The 17,248-nt window shown below is 58.5% G+C and overlaps 1 protein-coding gene across 1 annotated transcript; it reads right to left on the reverse strand.

Annotated features, from left to right (window-relative positions):
• Nucleotides 1-498: 498 nt before the first annotated feature.
• On the reverse strand, nt 499-16,203 carry LDLRAP1 (low density lipoprotein receptor adaptor protein 1). Its single transcript, XM_066335151.1, has 9 exons — nt 16,088-16,203; nt 14,400-14,542; nt 13,049-13,161; nt 10,939-11,053; nt 8,740-8,812; nt 8,474-8,548; nt 6,732-6,877; nt 5,088-5,122; nt 499-2,123 (listed from the first exon to the last, which is right to left on the reverse strand). The coding sequence occupies exons 1-9, from the start codon at nt 16,170-16,172 to the stop codon at nt 1,979-1,981; spliced, it is 930 nt and encodes a 309-aa protein (XP_066191248.1). The 5' UTR covers nt 16,173-16,203; the 3' UTR covers nt 499-1,978.
• Nucleotides 16,204-17,248: the final 1,045 nt, after the last annotated feature.

Consider the following 17,248-nt stretch of genomic DNA (forward strand, 5'->3'; position numbering starts at 1 on the left):
GACACGGGGGAGGGGACACAGCGAGGGGACACGGGGAGGGGACACGGGGAGGGGACACGGGGAGGGGACACGGGGAGGGGACACGGGGAGCTCCTGGCTGGGGATCTCTCCAGGTGTCTCCCAGGGAAGGTGTGAGCTGCTGGCAGCTGCAGAGGGCTGAGCAGCCAGGGCTCTGCTGGCCTCTCTTCACCCACACAAAACTCAGCTGTCCCCAGAGAACAGCCCTTTGTGACTCAGAAACTGCCAAGGAAGAGATCTGGGGGGCTGGGGTCACTCTTTATGTGCACAGGAGCCTGGAGCACAGAGCTCCCCTTCCAGCAGAGCCTTACCTGGAGGCCAAAGCAGCCCCTGGGGCAGAGCAGGGCCCCGCTGCAGCTCTCTGAATCCCCTCCAGGACACTCCTGATCCTCAGCAGGGACAGGCAGAACCCAGAGACACCACGACATTAAAGGAGCCACAGGGAAAAAAAAAAATCAAGTCACCCAGCACAGAGGAGGCTCCAAAAAAATGGCAGTTTTTATTCCCCTCAGTACAGAATACTCTTTACAGCATCAGGTTTTCTTATTAAAAAAGAAATGAATAAACCCAGAACCACTGCAGACACGCAGAGATAGTGTTGTGGATTTTAGGATGTGCAGGAAAGGAGAGAGGTCAGAGCACGGGGAAATCCTCACACTCCATCCCGGCTCCTGGGGCTCAGGGCTGGTGCACTGTCCCCGTGTGTGCCCTGTGCCTGCAGCAGCAGCCCTGCCCATGGCCCCAGCCCTGCAGGCTGCACACAGCCCCTCGGGGCTGGGAAACTGCCTCCAGCTCCTCTGCAGCACCCACAGAGCACAGGCTGGATCAGGGATGTGATGAGTCAGCCCCACGAGTCCTCAACACCTTCTCACACTCACACTTTGGGGGGGAAAAAATACCTCCAATCTAAGGCAGAGTCACTCAACTGCTTCCTGATGAATTCCTACAGCTGACAGAGGGTTTCTGCTCTCCCTGGGAGCAGCTGGAGTTCTGAAGAGTTACCTGGGGACTGAATTAGTGCTTCAAACCCGAGTTACAAATCCATAAAACAGATCAGTCCACTTCACTAAGGCCACAAACGCTGCGAGGTGTCAGTGAGACTCTTTAGGATCATTCAGCTCCATCTTTTCATCAGCAGGAGCTTTCCTCTACCTCCGGGGCTGGTTTTCAGCCCCAGGGGGAGATGGAGGAGGGCTGGGAGCACCTCAGGGGCTGCTCCTGCCTCACCCAGCAGAGTTCAGCAAACCAATCCCTCCCTGGCTGCTGGTTCTGCTCCCCAAGGTGATGGTGCAGCAGAGCTCTGGGGTGTGGAGGTGAGGGGCCAGCCTCAGCTGCAGCATCACCACGGTGGGTTTTTTTTATTTTTGGCTGAACAGCTTCTGAGGAGTTGTTCCAGGCGCTGCTCACCTCGGCAATCCGGACCACCGCTGTCAGTTCGAGCTTTAAAGTGCAAAAAAAAAACTTGGTGGGATCTTTGGGTTCGAAAGCCACAATTCCCAGAGGGAGGGGGGCTGAGTGACAGCTGTGACAGTGCCACAGACAGCAGCACAAAGCAGCAGCTCTGCTCCCTCTCTGGCTGCACGCTGGCAGCAGCTGCTGCAGAGGCCCTCCGCGGCCGGGCAGGGGATGCTGTTGTTCCAGGATGGGGAGTAGGAGCCCTGGAGCTGCCTCTGCATCCCTCCTTTGCTGGGGGATGCTCTGGGTGCCTGCAGGAGGAGCAGAAACTGCTGCCCACAGCTCCCAGGAGCTCTGTAAACTCGGAATAAATACGTCCAAGAGCGTCTCGTGGTTTAGATAAAAAAGCAAGGTATAAAAAAAAGATAATCCGTGTTAGGTTGGTGAAGCTTTGGTCTAAACTGGGCTGTGGCATCCCGGGAGCTGCTGCAGAGCCCCTGGAAGGTTCCAGCAGCATCCGGGCCACGGGCTGGGAGTGGTTTTCCTCTCCTGGGGGCCCGAGGCCTCAGAACATGAAGAGATCCTCCTTCTCTGCAGTGCTGGGCTCCATCCTGTTCCAGTCCACGGGGGACAGAGTCTCTGCACTCTGGAGGTCCTGAGCTGTCAGCCCCGTGTCCAGGACATGGGGGTTTGTCCTCGACTGGGCCAGCCTGGGGGACACAAACACAGGGCAAAGCACAGCTAAAAACGGGATAACAATGCGCTGACAATGCCACCACACTCCCACTGGGGACACAGAAAATGGGTGCTGCTGCTCCTGCTCAGGGCACCAGGACTCTGCTGCCAGGGCTGTAACAGCTCTGCCTCCAGAGGGCTGATTCAGCCATCAATAAAGGATTTGTTTTTACAGCCACCCATGGCTCCAGCCTCCAGTGAACACACCCCAAAAGCTCAGCACATGGCACCCATGGTGCGTGGCAAAAAGGCTTTTTGGTGCTGGTCAAACGCCTCCAGAGAACTGAATTCAACTCCTGCTGCACCCCCAGAGCTGCAGCTCCGCACCCCAACACCCTCCAGGGCGTGGAAAGCCTCAGGAAGGGGGAAAAGGCACCAGAGGAGGTGGCACACAGCACTGCCCTGCCCTGCTGCTGCCTCCTCCCGACTTTTCCCCTGCAGGAATCCCGGGAATGTGCAGCCTGGACACACACACACACAGCAGTGACACTCTGCCTGTCCCTGTCAGCTGGAACAGCTCCTCAGGTCTGTCCCCAGCCCCCAGTTACTGTGTGATTCCAACCCCCTGTGACAAAATCCCCCTGTGACAATCCTGCAGCACAGGGGCTGGACTCAACTCAGACATTTGGGGGTTCATCCAGGGCAGGCACAAACCTCCAAAAAATAACCCCAATTCCTGAGCTGGAGGCACAGCTTTGGGCAAAAGGAGGGATGTGCAGGGTGGTGATGTGGCAGGAATGGCTCTGGGAGTGCCTAAGGATGAGCAGCTCTGAATCCCCAAGGCTCAGGCTGCTGGGACAGCCCAGCCTGGAGCAGGGCAGCACAAAGCCCCAAACCAGCCCCAAACCTGGCCCCAAACCTGCCCCAAACCAGCCCCAAACCAGCCCCAAACCAGCCCCAAACCTGCCCCAAACCTGCCCCAAACCAGCCCCAAACCTGCCTCCAAACCAGCCCCAAACCAGCCCCAAACCAGCCCCAAACCAGCCCCAAACCGGCCCCAAACCGGCCCCAAACCAGCCCCAAACCGGCCCCAAACCGGCCCCAAACCGGCCCCAAACCGGCCCCAAACCGGCCCCAAACCTGCCCCAATCCAGCCCCAATCCAGCCCCAAACCTGCCCCAAACCTGCCCCCAAACCAGCCCCAAACCTGCCCCTAACCTGCCCCTAACCTGCCCCCAAACCTGCCCCTAACCAGCCCCAAACCAGCCCCAAACCTGCCCCAAACCTGCCCCCAAACCAGCCCCAAACCTGCCCCAAACCAGCCCCAAACCTGCCCCAAACCTGCCCCAATCCAGCCCCAAACCTGCCCCTAACCAGCCCCAAACCTGCCCCAAACCTGCCCCAATCCAGCCCCAATCCAGCCCCAAACCAGCCCCAAACCTGCCCCAAAACCTGCCCCAAAACCTGTCCCAAAACCTGCCCCAAACCTGCCCCAAACCAGCCCCAAACCGGCCCCAAACCGGCCCCAAACCAGCTCTAAACCAGCCCCAAACCTGCCCCAAACCTGCCCCCAAACCAGCCCCAAACCAGCCCCAAACCAGCCCCAAACCTGCCCCTAACCAGCCCCAAACCAGCCCACAACCTGCCCCAAACCTGCCCCAAACCAGCCCCAAACCTGGCCCCAAACCAGCCCCAAACCTGCCCCAAACCAGCCCCAAACCACCCCCAAACCAGCCCCAAACCAGCCCCAAACCAGCCCCAAACCAGCCCCAAACCAGCCCCAAACCTGCCCCAAACCTGCCCCAAACCGGCCCCAAACCGGCCCCAAACCAGCCCCAAACCAGCCCCAAACCAGCCCCAAACCAGCCCCAAACCTGGCCCCAAACCTGCCCCAAACCAGCCCCAAACCACCTCTAAACCAGCCCCAAACCTGCCCCCAACCAGCCCCAAACCTGCCCCAAACCGGCCCCAAACCTGCCCCAAACCGGCCCCAAACCTGCCCCAAACCAGCCCCAAACCAGCCCCAAACCAGCCCCAAACCTGCCCCAAACCGGCCCCAAACCTGCCCCAAACCGGCCCCAAACCTGCCCCAAAACCTGCCCCCAAACCTGCCCCCAAACCTGCCCCAAACCAGCCCCAAGCCTGCCCCAAACCAGCCCCAAACCAGCCCCAAACCAGCCCCAAACCTGCCCCCAAACCTGCCCCAAACCAGCCCCCAACCTGCCCCAAACCAGCCCCAAACCAGCCCCAAACCAGCCCCCAAACCAGCCCCCAAACCAGCCCCAAACCTGCCCCAAAACCTGCCCCAAAACCTGCCCCAAACCAGCCCCAAACCTGCCCCAAACCTGCCCCAAAGCAGCCGCAGCAGGGCCACCAGAACACCCCTCCAGCAGCCCCAGGGGAGGCTGTAAATCACCCCGAGAGCCAGGGCTGACCCCAAGGGCTGAGCAGAGCTGCTGCAAACCCTTCCCCTGCCTCAGCCCCGCTCCAGCACCTCCCAGCCCCAGGGAGGAGGAGGAGGATGGAGCCACACAACCACAGCAGCCTGCCAGGAAAAGCCGAAAGGAAAGGGCTTTGTTTGGCTCTCAAAGGGCACGGGCAGGGCAGCTTTAACTGGGGATGGGGAGGGGAAAAAACCCCAGGAGGAACTGGAGGCCACACAGCCTCAACCTGTGAGCTGAGCAAGAGCCAAGCCCCCGGTGCCAGGAGCCTGGAAAAGCCTCGGGGAGTGGGAACAGAGGCAAAAACTGCCGGGGGAATTCAATTCCCCATCACACACAGCCTCTCTCTATCTCTCCCCCTCCCCAGCCCTTAAAAGGTTCTCAAAATATTTGGCTTATCAGGCAGCCTTCAAGCCGATCTTTCAATTAGCAGCCCGGGCGCTGATGGGGCAGCTGCCTGGGTCAGATCACCGCCCCGATGAGATGAAGCAGAGTTATTAAAAGCCAGCAGCGAGCCTCTGGAGCTGCTCCTCTCCTGGAGGGAGTGATGAGAATTACCTTGAGAACGCCTCGTCGAGACCATCATCCATTTCCTTTGTGGAGAGATAAAAAGAGAGACAAGTAGTTGCTAAGAGAACTGCACCAAAGTGTATTTAGAGATCTGGCTCTGCACTCAGACAAGGAAGAAAAAGAAAAAAACCAAAAAAACCCACCCGTGTCTGTTGGTTTGTGAGTGCCTCAGTGACCTCCTCTGCAATCCTGTGCCCGGGGAAAGGGAACTGCAGGGCCCTGGAGCTTCCCTCCGGCCCCAAAGAGCTGATTGTGCCCCGGGAGAGCAGCACAGGGACTGAGCCAGCCTCAGCTCCCAGCCCCGTGTCCTGCACTGAGCATGGACCTGCCCAGAGCTCCTGGAGCCCCCCAGGGGCTTTTCTGCACCAGCATCACTGACATCTGCACTGAAATCATCTGCACTGACATCTGCACTGGCATCTGCACTGAAATCATCTCCACTGGCATCTGCACTGAAATCATCTCCACTGAAATCATCTCCACTGAAATCATCTCCACTGAAATCATCTCCACTGAAATCTGCACTGACATCTCCATTGAAATCTGCACTGGCCCAGCAGGGGCATCACCAGCAGCTCTGGGAGCCTGAACCATCTAAACTCACCCCTCTGGGTCCCACTACTCTGCCCCTTCCCTGGTTCTACTTCTCCGAAGTATCCGGCCTCATTTACAAAGCCACAAAGTCATTTCCCACTTGTTTCCAGCTCCATTTCTCTCCCGGTGATGTCTGTGCTACCCCACGGCATTTCCAAACCAACATTCCCCATCTCAGTGTTTGCATTTCCTTCAGCCTCCCAGTGAGCTTCACCTTGAACCTGGGGAGCCTCGGGCTCCAGGAAAAGCCTTTTGTCCTGCAATTCCCCAAATCCTGTGGGCAGAGGGGCTCCAGAGAGGGGCACTAGAGCCCAGGGCAGCCTGCCTGGGGGTCACAACAGAGCCCAGGGCAGCCTGCCTGGGGGTCACAGAATCTCGGAAGGGTTTGGGTGGGAAGGGAGCTGAAATGTCCCCAAGCAGGGACATCCCCAGGGCTCCAGCCTGGCCCTGGGCACTGCCAGGGGGATCCCTCCCCAAACCCCAGCCACACGTGGGGAATCTTACAGGCAATGAGGCTTGGGGAGATCTGTGAAGGCACAAAGAGCTGAAAAATTCAGATTCGGCTGTAAAGTGCCAAGTTTAAAAGGAGGAAAAGCTGCAATAATACGGCAGGCAAGGGCAATACCAACCACCTGAGCTCCTCCCCAGAATGCCAGCCTGGAGGGGATGGTGGAGAGCAGCACAGCCAGGCTGCAGCAGCCCTGCCCTAGAGGCAGAGACAATTAAACCCCGGGCTAATTGCCTCCCCAGCCACCCCCAGGGGCAGAATAAACCCCGGGGTGATAAATAACCAGAACCTGCCTTTGGTGAGCAGTGACCAAAACCCACCCAGCAATGCTCCTCTCCAGGGAGTGACAAACCCCTGAGAAACGCTGCTCCAGAACAGGAACCACCCATCCCCTGGCAGCACAGAGCCTGGCCACCCCGTTGTCACCCCTCCAGGGGCACTGACATCCATCATTCCCAGCTCTGGGGGTCTCCCCGAGCAGCTCCTGCGCCCCCAAAGCCCCACTGAGGCCAGGAGGAGCTGTCCCTTACCCACAGCACGTTGTTGTTGACCATGGGGCTGGGCCCAAAGGTGCTCCTGCCCAGCTCTGGGGACTGGGTGCTGCTGCTGCTGCTGCCCAGGGGGGATCTGGCAGGGTCCTCCAAACCCAAATCCAGCAGGTTGCCCATGGCTGCTGCTGTGGGCAGAGCAGAGACAGGCACTGAGGGCACAGGAGGAGGGAAACCTTTCTGCAGGGGTCTCAAAGCCCTGCAGGAGTCTGAGCACTGAGGGGTCCTTTTGGTCTCCTCTCTGAGATGTTTGAGGGTTTTTTTTAAAATTTTTTTTTAATAAAGAAAATTTCTAAGAAATTAAGAAAATATTTTTTTTAATTTTATAAATAAAAGAAGCGTTTTTGTAAACTGCAACAGTTTTGTAAACTGTATTTATGTTATTATATTTTTTTTAAGAGGGACCCCTTCTTGATGTCCCTCTGGTTTAACTGATGTAAAAAAAAAGGAACTTTGCTTTTGTGCTATGAATTAAATTAATTTGTGTAAAGTAGCACATAAAGAAAACACATCCCAAAACCAAAGGAGCCATTTCAGCCTTCTGAAGTTTGACCTCTGTGTCACTGCAGTGTGAAACAACCTCACTGAGGAGCTGCCCCCGGCCCAGAGGGGCTCCCCACCCCTCCTGTGGGGCTCTGCCCCCCAAAGCTGCCTTTGGGGGACCCTTGGGTGCCCACCCATGGCCAGAACAGCCCCCTCAGCCCAGCCCACAGCCCCTCACAGAGCTGCAGTTTACAGGGCTGAGGGTAAATCCTGCCCTGGGGGGCACAATCCAGACCTTGGGAAGCCTCAAACCCTCCCCAGGAGCCTGTCCTGGGCTGGGGGCAGCAATTGCAGCCATGGGGCAGCCCCAGGGAGCTGCTGGGGCTCCTTTTCCCACAGCCCAGGCAGGGTCTATCCCCTGGGGACAGATTCCCCCAGCCCTGAGCCCTCCCGGTTTAAATCTGATTTGTGCCAAATCCTCTTATCTGCGTGGCCAGCACCGGGGGCTGGCCTTTTGTCCCACTTGTCCCTGTCACCTCAGAGCAGCACAGCACCAAAGGCCTCAGCTGGGAGGGGATTTCTGCTCCCACTGCTCCATCCCCACTCCTCCCCTTGCCCTGGCTGCTGGCCCCAGCCCAGGGGAGGGTTTGGGGTTTGACCCAGCCCCAAAATCCAGCCTGGGACCTGCAGACCCTAATGACACCATAATGACACCACAATGACACCATAATGACACCATAATGACCCCACAGCTAATTAACCCGGGCAGGAGAGCACAGGGAGCACTCAGCTGCCACCAGGAGCTCTGCAACTGGCTCCTCCTGGCCTCCAGAACCTGCCCAGGAGCTGGTCCTGCCTGGGGAAAACCCTTCAGGCTGTCACCTGCCCCTCAGGGACAATCCCAACCCCTCAGGGACAATCCCCAGCCCTCAGGGACAATCCCAAACCCTCAGGGACAATCCCAGCCCCGCAGGGACAATCCCCCAGCCCTCAGGGACAATTCCCCATGCCTTATTTAGGGACAATTCCTCATCCTTCAGGGACAATTTCCCATCCCTCAGGCTGTCCCCATGTCCAAGGACAATCCCCCAGCCCTCAGGGACAATCCCCATCCCTCTTGCTGTCCCCAAACCCTATTTAGGGACAATTCCCCATCCCTTAGGGACAGTCCCCACCCCTCAGGCTGTCCCCAGACCCTGTTTAGGGACAGTCCCCAGGCCCAGGGCACAGCCCTGCCTCACGTGTGACAGGATGTGCAGGAGCCTCTGAGCTGGTCCCTTCTGCTTCCAGGATGGCTCTTTCCCTCTTCTCCTTCTCTGCAAGACAGGGAGAGGCCACCCCTGAGGGAGCAGGGTGGGGACACCCTGGGAGCTTTGATCACCTCAGGGAAGGTGAAATCAAAACCCCAAGACCCCCTGGCTGGGTTTAGCAGGCTGCCAGAGGAGACCTGGAGATGTGGGGACGGGGGCAGAAGGCTCTGGGGGAGCCCCAGGGGAGGGGAGCTCACCTTCCTTTGCTGCCTGCCAGAACTCAAAGGCGATTTTGAAGGCTTGAGCCACGGTGAGGGTGACAGCCTGAGCCTGCAGGGGAGAGAGGGAGGGCATCAGCAGGGCTGGAGGCTCTGAAACCTGCACTGGGATCTGTGAAATCTCTGAAACCTGCACTGAAATCAGTGAAATCAGCACTGGGATCTCTGAAACCTGCACTGGGATCTCTGAAATCTCTGAAACCTGCACTGACATCAGTGAAATCAACACTGGGATCTCTGAAATCTCTGAAATCAGCCACTGAAATCAGTGAAACCAGCACTGGGATGTCTGAAACCAGCACTGGGATCTCTGAAACCAGCCCCACTGAAATCTCTGCAATCACCAGCACTGAAATCACCAGCACTGAAATATCTGAAATCTCTGAAATCAGCCACTGAAATCAGCCCCTGAGGTCACTGAAACCCATGACAAACCCCTGCAATCCCAGCTTGGCACAGCAGTGTCCAGCTGGAGCTGTCCCAGCCAGGAGGTGACACACAGGGACACAGCAGCTGTCCCTGGGCTGCCTCCCCCTGCTCCCCACAGCCCAGCTTTGGGGTTTTGGTGTCCCAAACCCTGTCCCCAAACCCATCCCCGAGGCTGCAGCTGCCCTGGAGAGCCACCAGAGCCACCAGGGACCAGCCCTGGAGCACTGGGAGCTCAGCAGGGACAGCCCAGGGTGTCCCAAAGGTGTGCCAGCCCGGCTGGGACAGCAGCAGGGACACCAGGGACACCCTCCCTGCAGCTCTGCAGGGACAAATGCCACTCCCAGAGCTCAGGAGCAGCCCCAGCTCCGGCAGGGAACAGGAATTCTCTTGGGAATGCTCCCAGCAGCTCCAGAGTTTGCTTTTCCCAAGGTGAGGACAGAACAGACCCTGGGGTGGGGCTGGAACCTGCAGCTCGGGGAGCTCAGAGGGACATCAGGGGACACAGGGACATCAGGGGACACACACAGGGACATCAGGGGACACAGGCAGGGACCTGGGGACACAGAGACCCCCCGGGCCAATTAAGGCTGGCACACAGGAGAGCTCATTGCAATGTGGCAGCTATTTACATCCTTGATGGAAAAGTGCAAACGCTTTATGGCAAAAACAAAAAAACAAAAAAACCCAACCCTTAAATATGGTAATTAAGTCTGAAACTCCTCACAGCTGTTTACAATTTAAGCTGTCACATCTGAATCAAGTTTAATAGACCCAGCGAGTGTCGAGAATTACCCAGGAACTGAAGTGATGGGCTAATTCCATGGCTGTGAAGGGGAGCTGGGTGCCTCCAGAGCCCCTGCCCTGCCTCCCAGCCTGGGAGCACCTCAGCAGCAGGATCTTCCTGCAGCTCACACACCAGGAAAAAAGGAAATTATTCCTAGGTTGGTGTGTTTTGGGTTTGTTTTTTTTTTTTTCTTGCCACAAAAAGGCTTTTGGAGAACTTTATTTGGAGGGGGATGAACTGAGCTGATGCAGCATGGAGATAATTCCTTTAACACCAGGAAGATTTAAATTTTAATTTGCAGAGTGAGGCTTATCTTGGCCCTGCAAGGCTGAGGGAGGGAGAGACAACCTGGAACTCCCATTATTGTCCCCAAAGGAGGACAAAACCCAGCCTGGGGGAGGCAGAGCCCAGGAACAGGGTGGGGATGGCCCTCAGAGGGGCTGGGGACATCTCAGTCCCCAGAGAGGCATTTCTGGGGGCACAGGGTTCTGACCTGTCCCCTCCTCTCCCCCAAATCCCCCTCCTCTCTGTCCTCACAGGTCCCTGCCCACCCCAGGGCTCTGAGCCAGCAGCAGGAGATCCCAGGAGGGTTCCAAGGCAGAGCCAGACCCCTGCCCACAGCCCACACCTCTGCCCTCAGCCCCAGCCCTGGCACACAGAGGGGACAGAGGGGTCCCCTGTGCTGCAAAACCGCCCCTAAAAACTGTCCTGGAGCTCGCAGGGCAGGGCTGGGGCCCTGGCACCTCCTGCCCGCTCCAGGAGGCTCAGGGAGGAGGATGAGGGGCAGCAGGGAAGGGCCTGGGGGGATTGCTGCAGGCTCAGCTCCTCCCAGCCTCGCCCCAGGGAGGTTTTCAGCAGCCAGGACAGGAATGAAGAGCCGGGATGAGCCCCTGGAGGGCAGGAGCTGGGAGCTCTGTCCTGTCTGCCCTGCAGCCCCCGTGTCCCCTCCTGCCCCCAGCACTGACCATTTTCCGTTTGGAGCACAGGAAGGCGTGGCACTCCAGGTTCTCATTCAGCTGGTTCTGGGCGATGTAGGCAAACACTTTGTCGTGGCTCTTGTCTGCCGTGCAGTAGGAAATCCTGGAAGCACAAGGACACGGGGCTGGGGCTCTGGGGAGAGGAGCCAAACCCTCCTGGGAGCTCCAAACCCTCCTGGGAGCTCAGGGATGTCCCCAGGCTCGGCACAGATCCCTCCCAGTGCTGCCTGAAGTTTTATCTTTCATTTATTTCACATTCTGTGGTGCCCAGGGCTCAGCTCTGAGCTCACAATCAGTGTCACTCGGCTCTGAGCTCACAGTGTCACAGCTCTGAGCTCACAGTGTCACTCGGCTCTGAGCTCACAGTGTCACAGCTCTGAGCTCACAGTGTCACTCAGCTCTGAGCTCACAGTCACTGTCACTCAGCTCTGAGCTCACAGTGTCACTCAGCTCTGAGCTCACAGTGTCACTCGGCTCTGAGCTCACAGTCAGTGTCACTCGGCTCTGAGCTCACAGTGTCACTCAGCTCTGAGCTCACAGTGTCACAGCTCTGAGCTCACAGTCAGTGTCACTCAGCTCTGAGCTCACAGTGTCACAGCTCTGAGCTCACAGTCAGTGTCACTCAGCTCTGAGCTCACAGTGTCACTCAGCTCTGAGCTCACAGTGTCACTCGGCTCTGAGCTCACAGTGTCACAGCTCTGAGCTCACAGTGTCACTCGGCTCTGAGCTCACAGTGTCACAGCTCTGAGCTCACAGTGTCACTCAGCTCTGAGCTCACAGTGTCACTCGGCTCTGAGCTCACAGTCAGTGTCACTCAGCTCTGAGCTCACAGTGTCACAGCTCTGAGCTCACAGTGTCACAGCTCTGAGCTCACAGTGTCACTCAGCTCTGAGCTCACAGTGTCACTCAGCTCTGAGCTCACAGTGTCACTCGGCTCTGAGCTCACAGTGTCACTCGGCTCTGAGCTCACAGTGTCACTCAGCTCTGAGCTCACAGTGTCACAGCTCTGAGCTCACAGTGTCACTCAGCTCTGAGCTCACAGTCAGTGTCACTCGGCTCTGAGCTCACAGTGTCACAGCTCTGAGCTCACAGTGTCACTCAGCTCTGAGCTCACAGTCAGTGTCACTCAGCTCTGAGCTCACAGTGTCACTCAGCTCTGAGCTCACAGTGTCACAGCTCTGAGCTCACAGTCAGTGTCACTCAGCTCTGAGCTCACAGTCAGTGTCACTCAGCTCTGAGCTCACAGTCAGTGTCACTCAGCTCTGAGCTCACAGTGTCACTCGGCTCTGAGCTCACAGTGTCACAGCTCTGAGCTCACAGTGTCACAGCTCTGAGCTCACAGTGTCACTCAGCTCTGAGCTCACAGTGTCACTCGGCTCTGAGCTCACAGTGTCACTCAGCTCTGAGCTCACAGTGTCACAGCTCTGAGCTCACAGTGTCACTCGGCTCTGAGCTCACAGTGTCACTCGGCTCTGAGCTCACAGTGTCACAGCTCTGAGCTCACAGTCAGTGTCACTCAGCTCTGAGCTCACAGTCAGTGTCACTCAGCTCTGCACACAGCAGGGACACAAAACAAACCCTTCTCCTGCTGCACACCAAGGACAACTTTCAGCCCCAAAGCACAACCAAGGGTGGGCTGGAGGAGGGACAAGGATGTGACCTCACAGCCTGGGGCTGGAATGGGACAATTCAACCCCAACATGCAAATGGAGCAAAGCTTATCAAAGTGTGAGGCCTCGTGACTGGCTGTGCATTTTTGTGACCATTTGGGTACATTTTTTGCCCACTTTGAGTCCATTTTTGACCCATTTTGGGTTCATTTTGTGCCCATTTTTGTGCCCATTTTGTGCCCATGTTTTGCCCACTTTGGGTCCATTTTTGTGCCCATTTTTTGCCCACTTTGTGCCCATTTTTGTGACCATTTTGTGGCCATTTTTTGCCCACTTTGTGCCCATTTTTGTGACCATTTTGTGCCCATTTTTTGCCCACTTTGTGCCCATTTTTGTGACCATTTTGTGGCCATTTTTTGCCCACTTTGTGCCCATTTTTTGCCCCCCCTGGGTGCAGCCCCGGGCCCAGCAGAGCAGCCAGAACCCACCTGTAAATGGAGATGTTCTCGATGAGCTCGTTGCTCCTGCTGTCCCTCAGCACAATCCCCCGGGGTGACACCTTCAGGGTCACTTTCTGCAGCTTCTTCCCACTTGCTTTTGCCTTTGGGAAGGGAAGAGGGAGGGGAAGCCCCAGGATTTTAACCCTGGCACGTCTGAGGGGGTGTGAGCAGCGTGGGGATGCACAGAGGAGGGACAACACCAGGGTTAACCCTTCCCCAGGGAGCTGGCACTGGCACTGCCAGCCCAGCACCTCCCCAGGGATGTCCCCAAGGCCACCAGCACGACCTGGGGGCTGCTCTGGTGACACCCAGGGCTCCAGGAGCTGTGCTGGGAGCACCTGGCTGCACAGGACATCACCCTCAAACCTGAATTTTAGGAGCTGCTTTCTCTAATTCATTCACTGGCCTGGAGCTTGCAGCCAGCTCCGAAATAACCCGAATTCACAGAGCTCTGGGCTGGAACCCTCAGCCCTGGGCACCTCAGAGCCGTGCCCAGAGCACTCCTGCCCCTCAGAGGATGTGTTTGAGGGCTCCTTTCCCCCCTGAGCCCCTTCCACGGAGGATTCCCTGCCCTGGCCCTGCCAAGGGAGGATCCAGGAGAGGATCCAGCCCTCCCCATCCCACTTTATGGGAGCTGCCTCATTCACTTCTACAGGGGCTGGAAGAAAAGCTGATTTCACCCTGGGGGGAAGCTCTGAGGTGGAGGAGGGCTGGGGATCAGGGAAAGGCTGGAATTGTGCAGGAGGAGGGCTGGGGGTCAGGGAAAGTCAGGAATTGTGCAGGAGGAGGGCTGGGGGTCAGGGAAAGGCTGGAATTGTGCTGGGGATCAGGGAAAGGCTGGAATTGTGCAGGAGGATGGCTGGGGATCAGGGGGAAAGCTGGAAATCCATCCCTCTGGGTGCCCAGGGGCCAGTGGCTGCCCTGGCTGGGAACTGGAGTGACCTGTCCTCTCCCTTCCCCTCCTAATGCCAGGCAGCAGGGCCCTGGGGACACTCCAGACACTGTCCCTGCCCTGCTGAGGGCACCCAGCCCCGGGGCAGGCTGATCCCAGCAGCTCACAGCCTCCCCACACTCCTGCCTTATCACAGGCAGCCAGAGCTCAGGCACACAGCCGCTGTCCCCAGTGTCCCCAGTGTCCCCAGTGTCCCCAGGCCACAGCCCGGGCTGATCCCAGTGCCTGGGACACACCACAGCCCTGCAGGGACAATCCTGAGCCCCTGGAGCTGCAAATCCTCAACCCCTGGAGCAGCTCCAAAGCTTTTCCCAGTGAGACTCCCCCAAAGAGCAGGGGACACTTGGGGACACTCAGGGACACTTGGGGACACTCAGGGACACTCACAGTGGCCACGATCCTCTTGACAGCAGCTGCAGAGAGCTCCTCTCCCTTGGGCTGCTCCACCAGGGTCATGCCCAGGTACTTGAGGCTGAAGAGCATCCCCTCCAGCAGGGTCTCCCGGGTGTCTGTCCAGTTCTCGGGCAGCTCTGGGGACACAAGGAGAGCTCCTGGGGCCACAGACACACAGAGAACCCCTCCAGGAATGCTCCTGGGGACACAGACACACAGAGAACACCTCCAGGAATGCTCCTGGGGACACAGACACACAGAGAACCCCTCCAGGAATGCTCCTGGAGTCACAGACACACAGAGAACCCCTCCAGGAATGCTCCTGGGGACACAACCACACAGAAGTGTCACACACCCCCCAGAAATGTCACACACACACACAGAAGTATCATACACACACCCCCAGAAGTGTCATACACACACACACAGAAATGTCACACACACACACACAGAAGTGTCACACACACAGAAGTGTCACACGCCCCCCCCCGATGTCCCCGGGCCAGCCCCGTTCGTGTCGCTGCCTGTCCCTAATCCCAGGTGTCACACGCGGCTCAGCGCGGGCGGATCAGCCACAGCCACCAGCCCGATGTCCCCTCGGGGGACACGCGGTGACCCCCCGGGCCCGGGCCAGCGCCTGGCACGGCCCCGGTGACCGCTGGCCACGGCGACATCGATCGTGTGACAGAGGCGGCACCGAGAGCCCGCGGGGCTCGGCCCTTGTCCCGGGCTGGGGACACGGGGACACGGGGGGACATAGGGACACGAGGACACGGGGGGACATGGGGACACACCGGGACAGGGGGGGACACACGGGGACACCGGGACAGGGGGACACGGGGACATGGGGGGACACACGGGGACACCGGGGGACAAGGAGAACAGGGGGGGACACTGGGACACTGGGATAGAGGGACACGGGGGCAGAGGGGGATAGGGACAGGGGGGGACACAGGGACAAGGGGGGACACTGGGATAGAGGGACCGGGGCACAGGGGGACACGGCGACAGAGGGGGACAGAGGGACACGGGGAACAAGGAGAACGGGGGACAGGGGGACAGGGGGATAGAGGGACACGGCGAACAGGGGGGGACACGGGGGACAGGGAGAACAGGGGACAGGGAGAACAGGGGACAGGGGGACACGGGGGACAGGGAGGACAGGGGGACAGAAAGAACAGGGGACAGGGGGACACGGGGGACAGGGGGACACGGGGGACAGGGAGAACAAGGGACACGAAGACAGGGGACAGGGAGAACAGGGGAAAGGGGGACAGGGGCACACGAGGACAGGGAGAAGAGGGGACAGGGGGACAGGGACAGGGGACAGGGAGAAGAGGGGACAGGGGGACAGGGACAGGGGACACGGGGGGCCCAGGCCGGCCCGCGGGCAGCGCTCGGCCCAAGCGGCGCGCACCGGGGCGGAGCGAAACGTGCGGCAAAAAGTGCGGCCGAAAGTCGAGAAAAAACAAAAAACAAACCCAAAAACAAACCCCAAAGTGCGAGAGCGAGCGACAGCAAAGCGGCACGGGGAACACGGAGAACACGGAGAGGAGCCTGGGGACAGCGGGGCGGGACAGGGACAGGGCAGAACCGGGACAGGAGCGGGGACAGGGACAGGGACAGGGACAGGGACAGGGACAGGGACAGGGACAGGACAGGGACAGGAGCTCCGCGCTCACTCTGGTGCCTGCCGCCGGCCCACGGCGCCCTGTGGCCGCTGGGGCTCCGGAGCAGGGCCCTGCCCGCCGATTTCAGCGCCTCCATCCCGCCCGGAGCCGCCGCAAACTTTCCTGCGCTGACCGCGTCCGGGGGCGGGGCATGCTAATGAGTGACGTCACCGGCCACGCCCCGGGACACGCCCAGGCCACGCCCGCGGGCCCGGAAAGTGTGCGGGGACACTAAAGGTGCTCGGGGTCCCGAAAACTGAGCCGGGACTGTAAAGTCCCATGGGGGCCCTAAAGTTGTGCGGGGTCCCAAAAACTCCGTGGGGACCCAAAAACTGAGCGGGGACTCTAAAGTTCCATGGGGACCCAAAAATAGTACGGGGACCCTAAAGCTCCATGGGGACCCTAAAGCTGTGCAGGGTCCCAAAAACTCCATGGGGACCCAAAAATAGTAGGGGAACCCTAAAGCTGTGCAGGGTCCCTAAAAATGTGCAGGGTTCTCAAAGCTCTGTGGGAACCCCAAAAGCTCCATGGGGACACTTAAGCTGTGCAGAGTCCCTAAAGCCCCTCGGGGACCCCAAAGCTGTGCAGGGACCCCAAAAGCTGTGCGGGGTCCCCAGAGCTCCTCGGGGACACTGATGAAGTTTATCCCGAGCACGTGTCACCAACTGCTCCGAGTGTAATTGAATGGAAGATTAAGGCTTTCCGAAATTAAAGGGATAATAATGAGGAGGTTAAACCCCATATTTGGGATTGGGAGAGTAATGCCTCCCAAAGCCTATTATTCACAGAAACATTGCCGGGATTGGAAAATCCCTTTTTTTTTTAAGCTCCTTTTTGGACGCTGCTCTGTGGGGTTTGTAGCTGGGAGCTGGGGCAGGGTGGTCACACTGAGTTCCTCTCCCTGGAACCCAAAATTCCCGGGCTGGAGCCCCTGCTCTGTCCCCTCTCGGTGCCTGGTTTGACTCTGAGCACACCAGGCTGAGCCGGGCACAGCGACCAGCACCGGGAAGGAGAAAATTCCCAGAGCTCAGAGCACACAAACACCAAAAAAATCCCTCAAATTCGCTGTGTGAGGAATAAATTTCCTCACTCCCACAGCTCCTGCAGCGTGCCAAACCCTCTGTGAGATCTCTGCTCACGGGCAGAGGCCGCTCAGGCTGGAGGCTGCAGGAG

The sequence above is a fragment of the Sylvia atricapilla genome, chromosome 24, assembly GCF_009819655.1.
Source record: "Sylvia atricapilla isolate bSylAtr1 chromosome 24, bSylAtr1.pri, whole genome shotgun sequence".
Classification (NCBI taxonomy): domain Eukaryota; kingdom Metazoa; phylum Chordata; class Aves; order Passeriformes; family Sylviidae; genus Sylvia; species Sylvia atricapilla.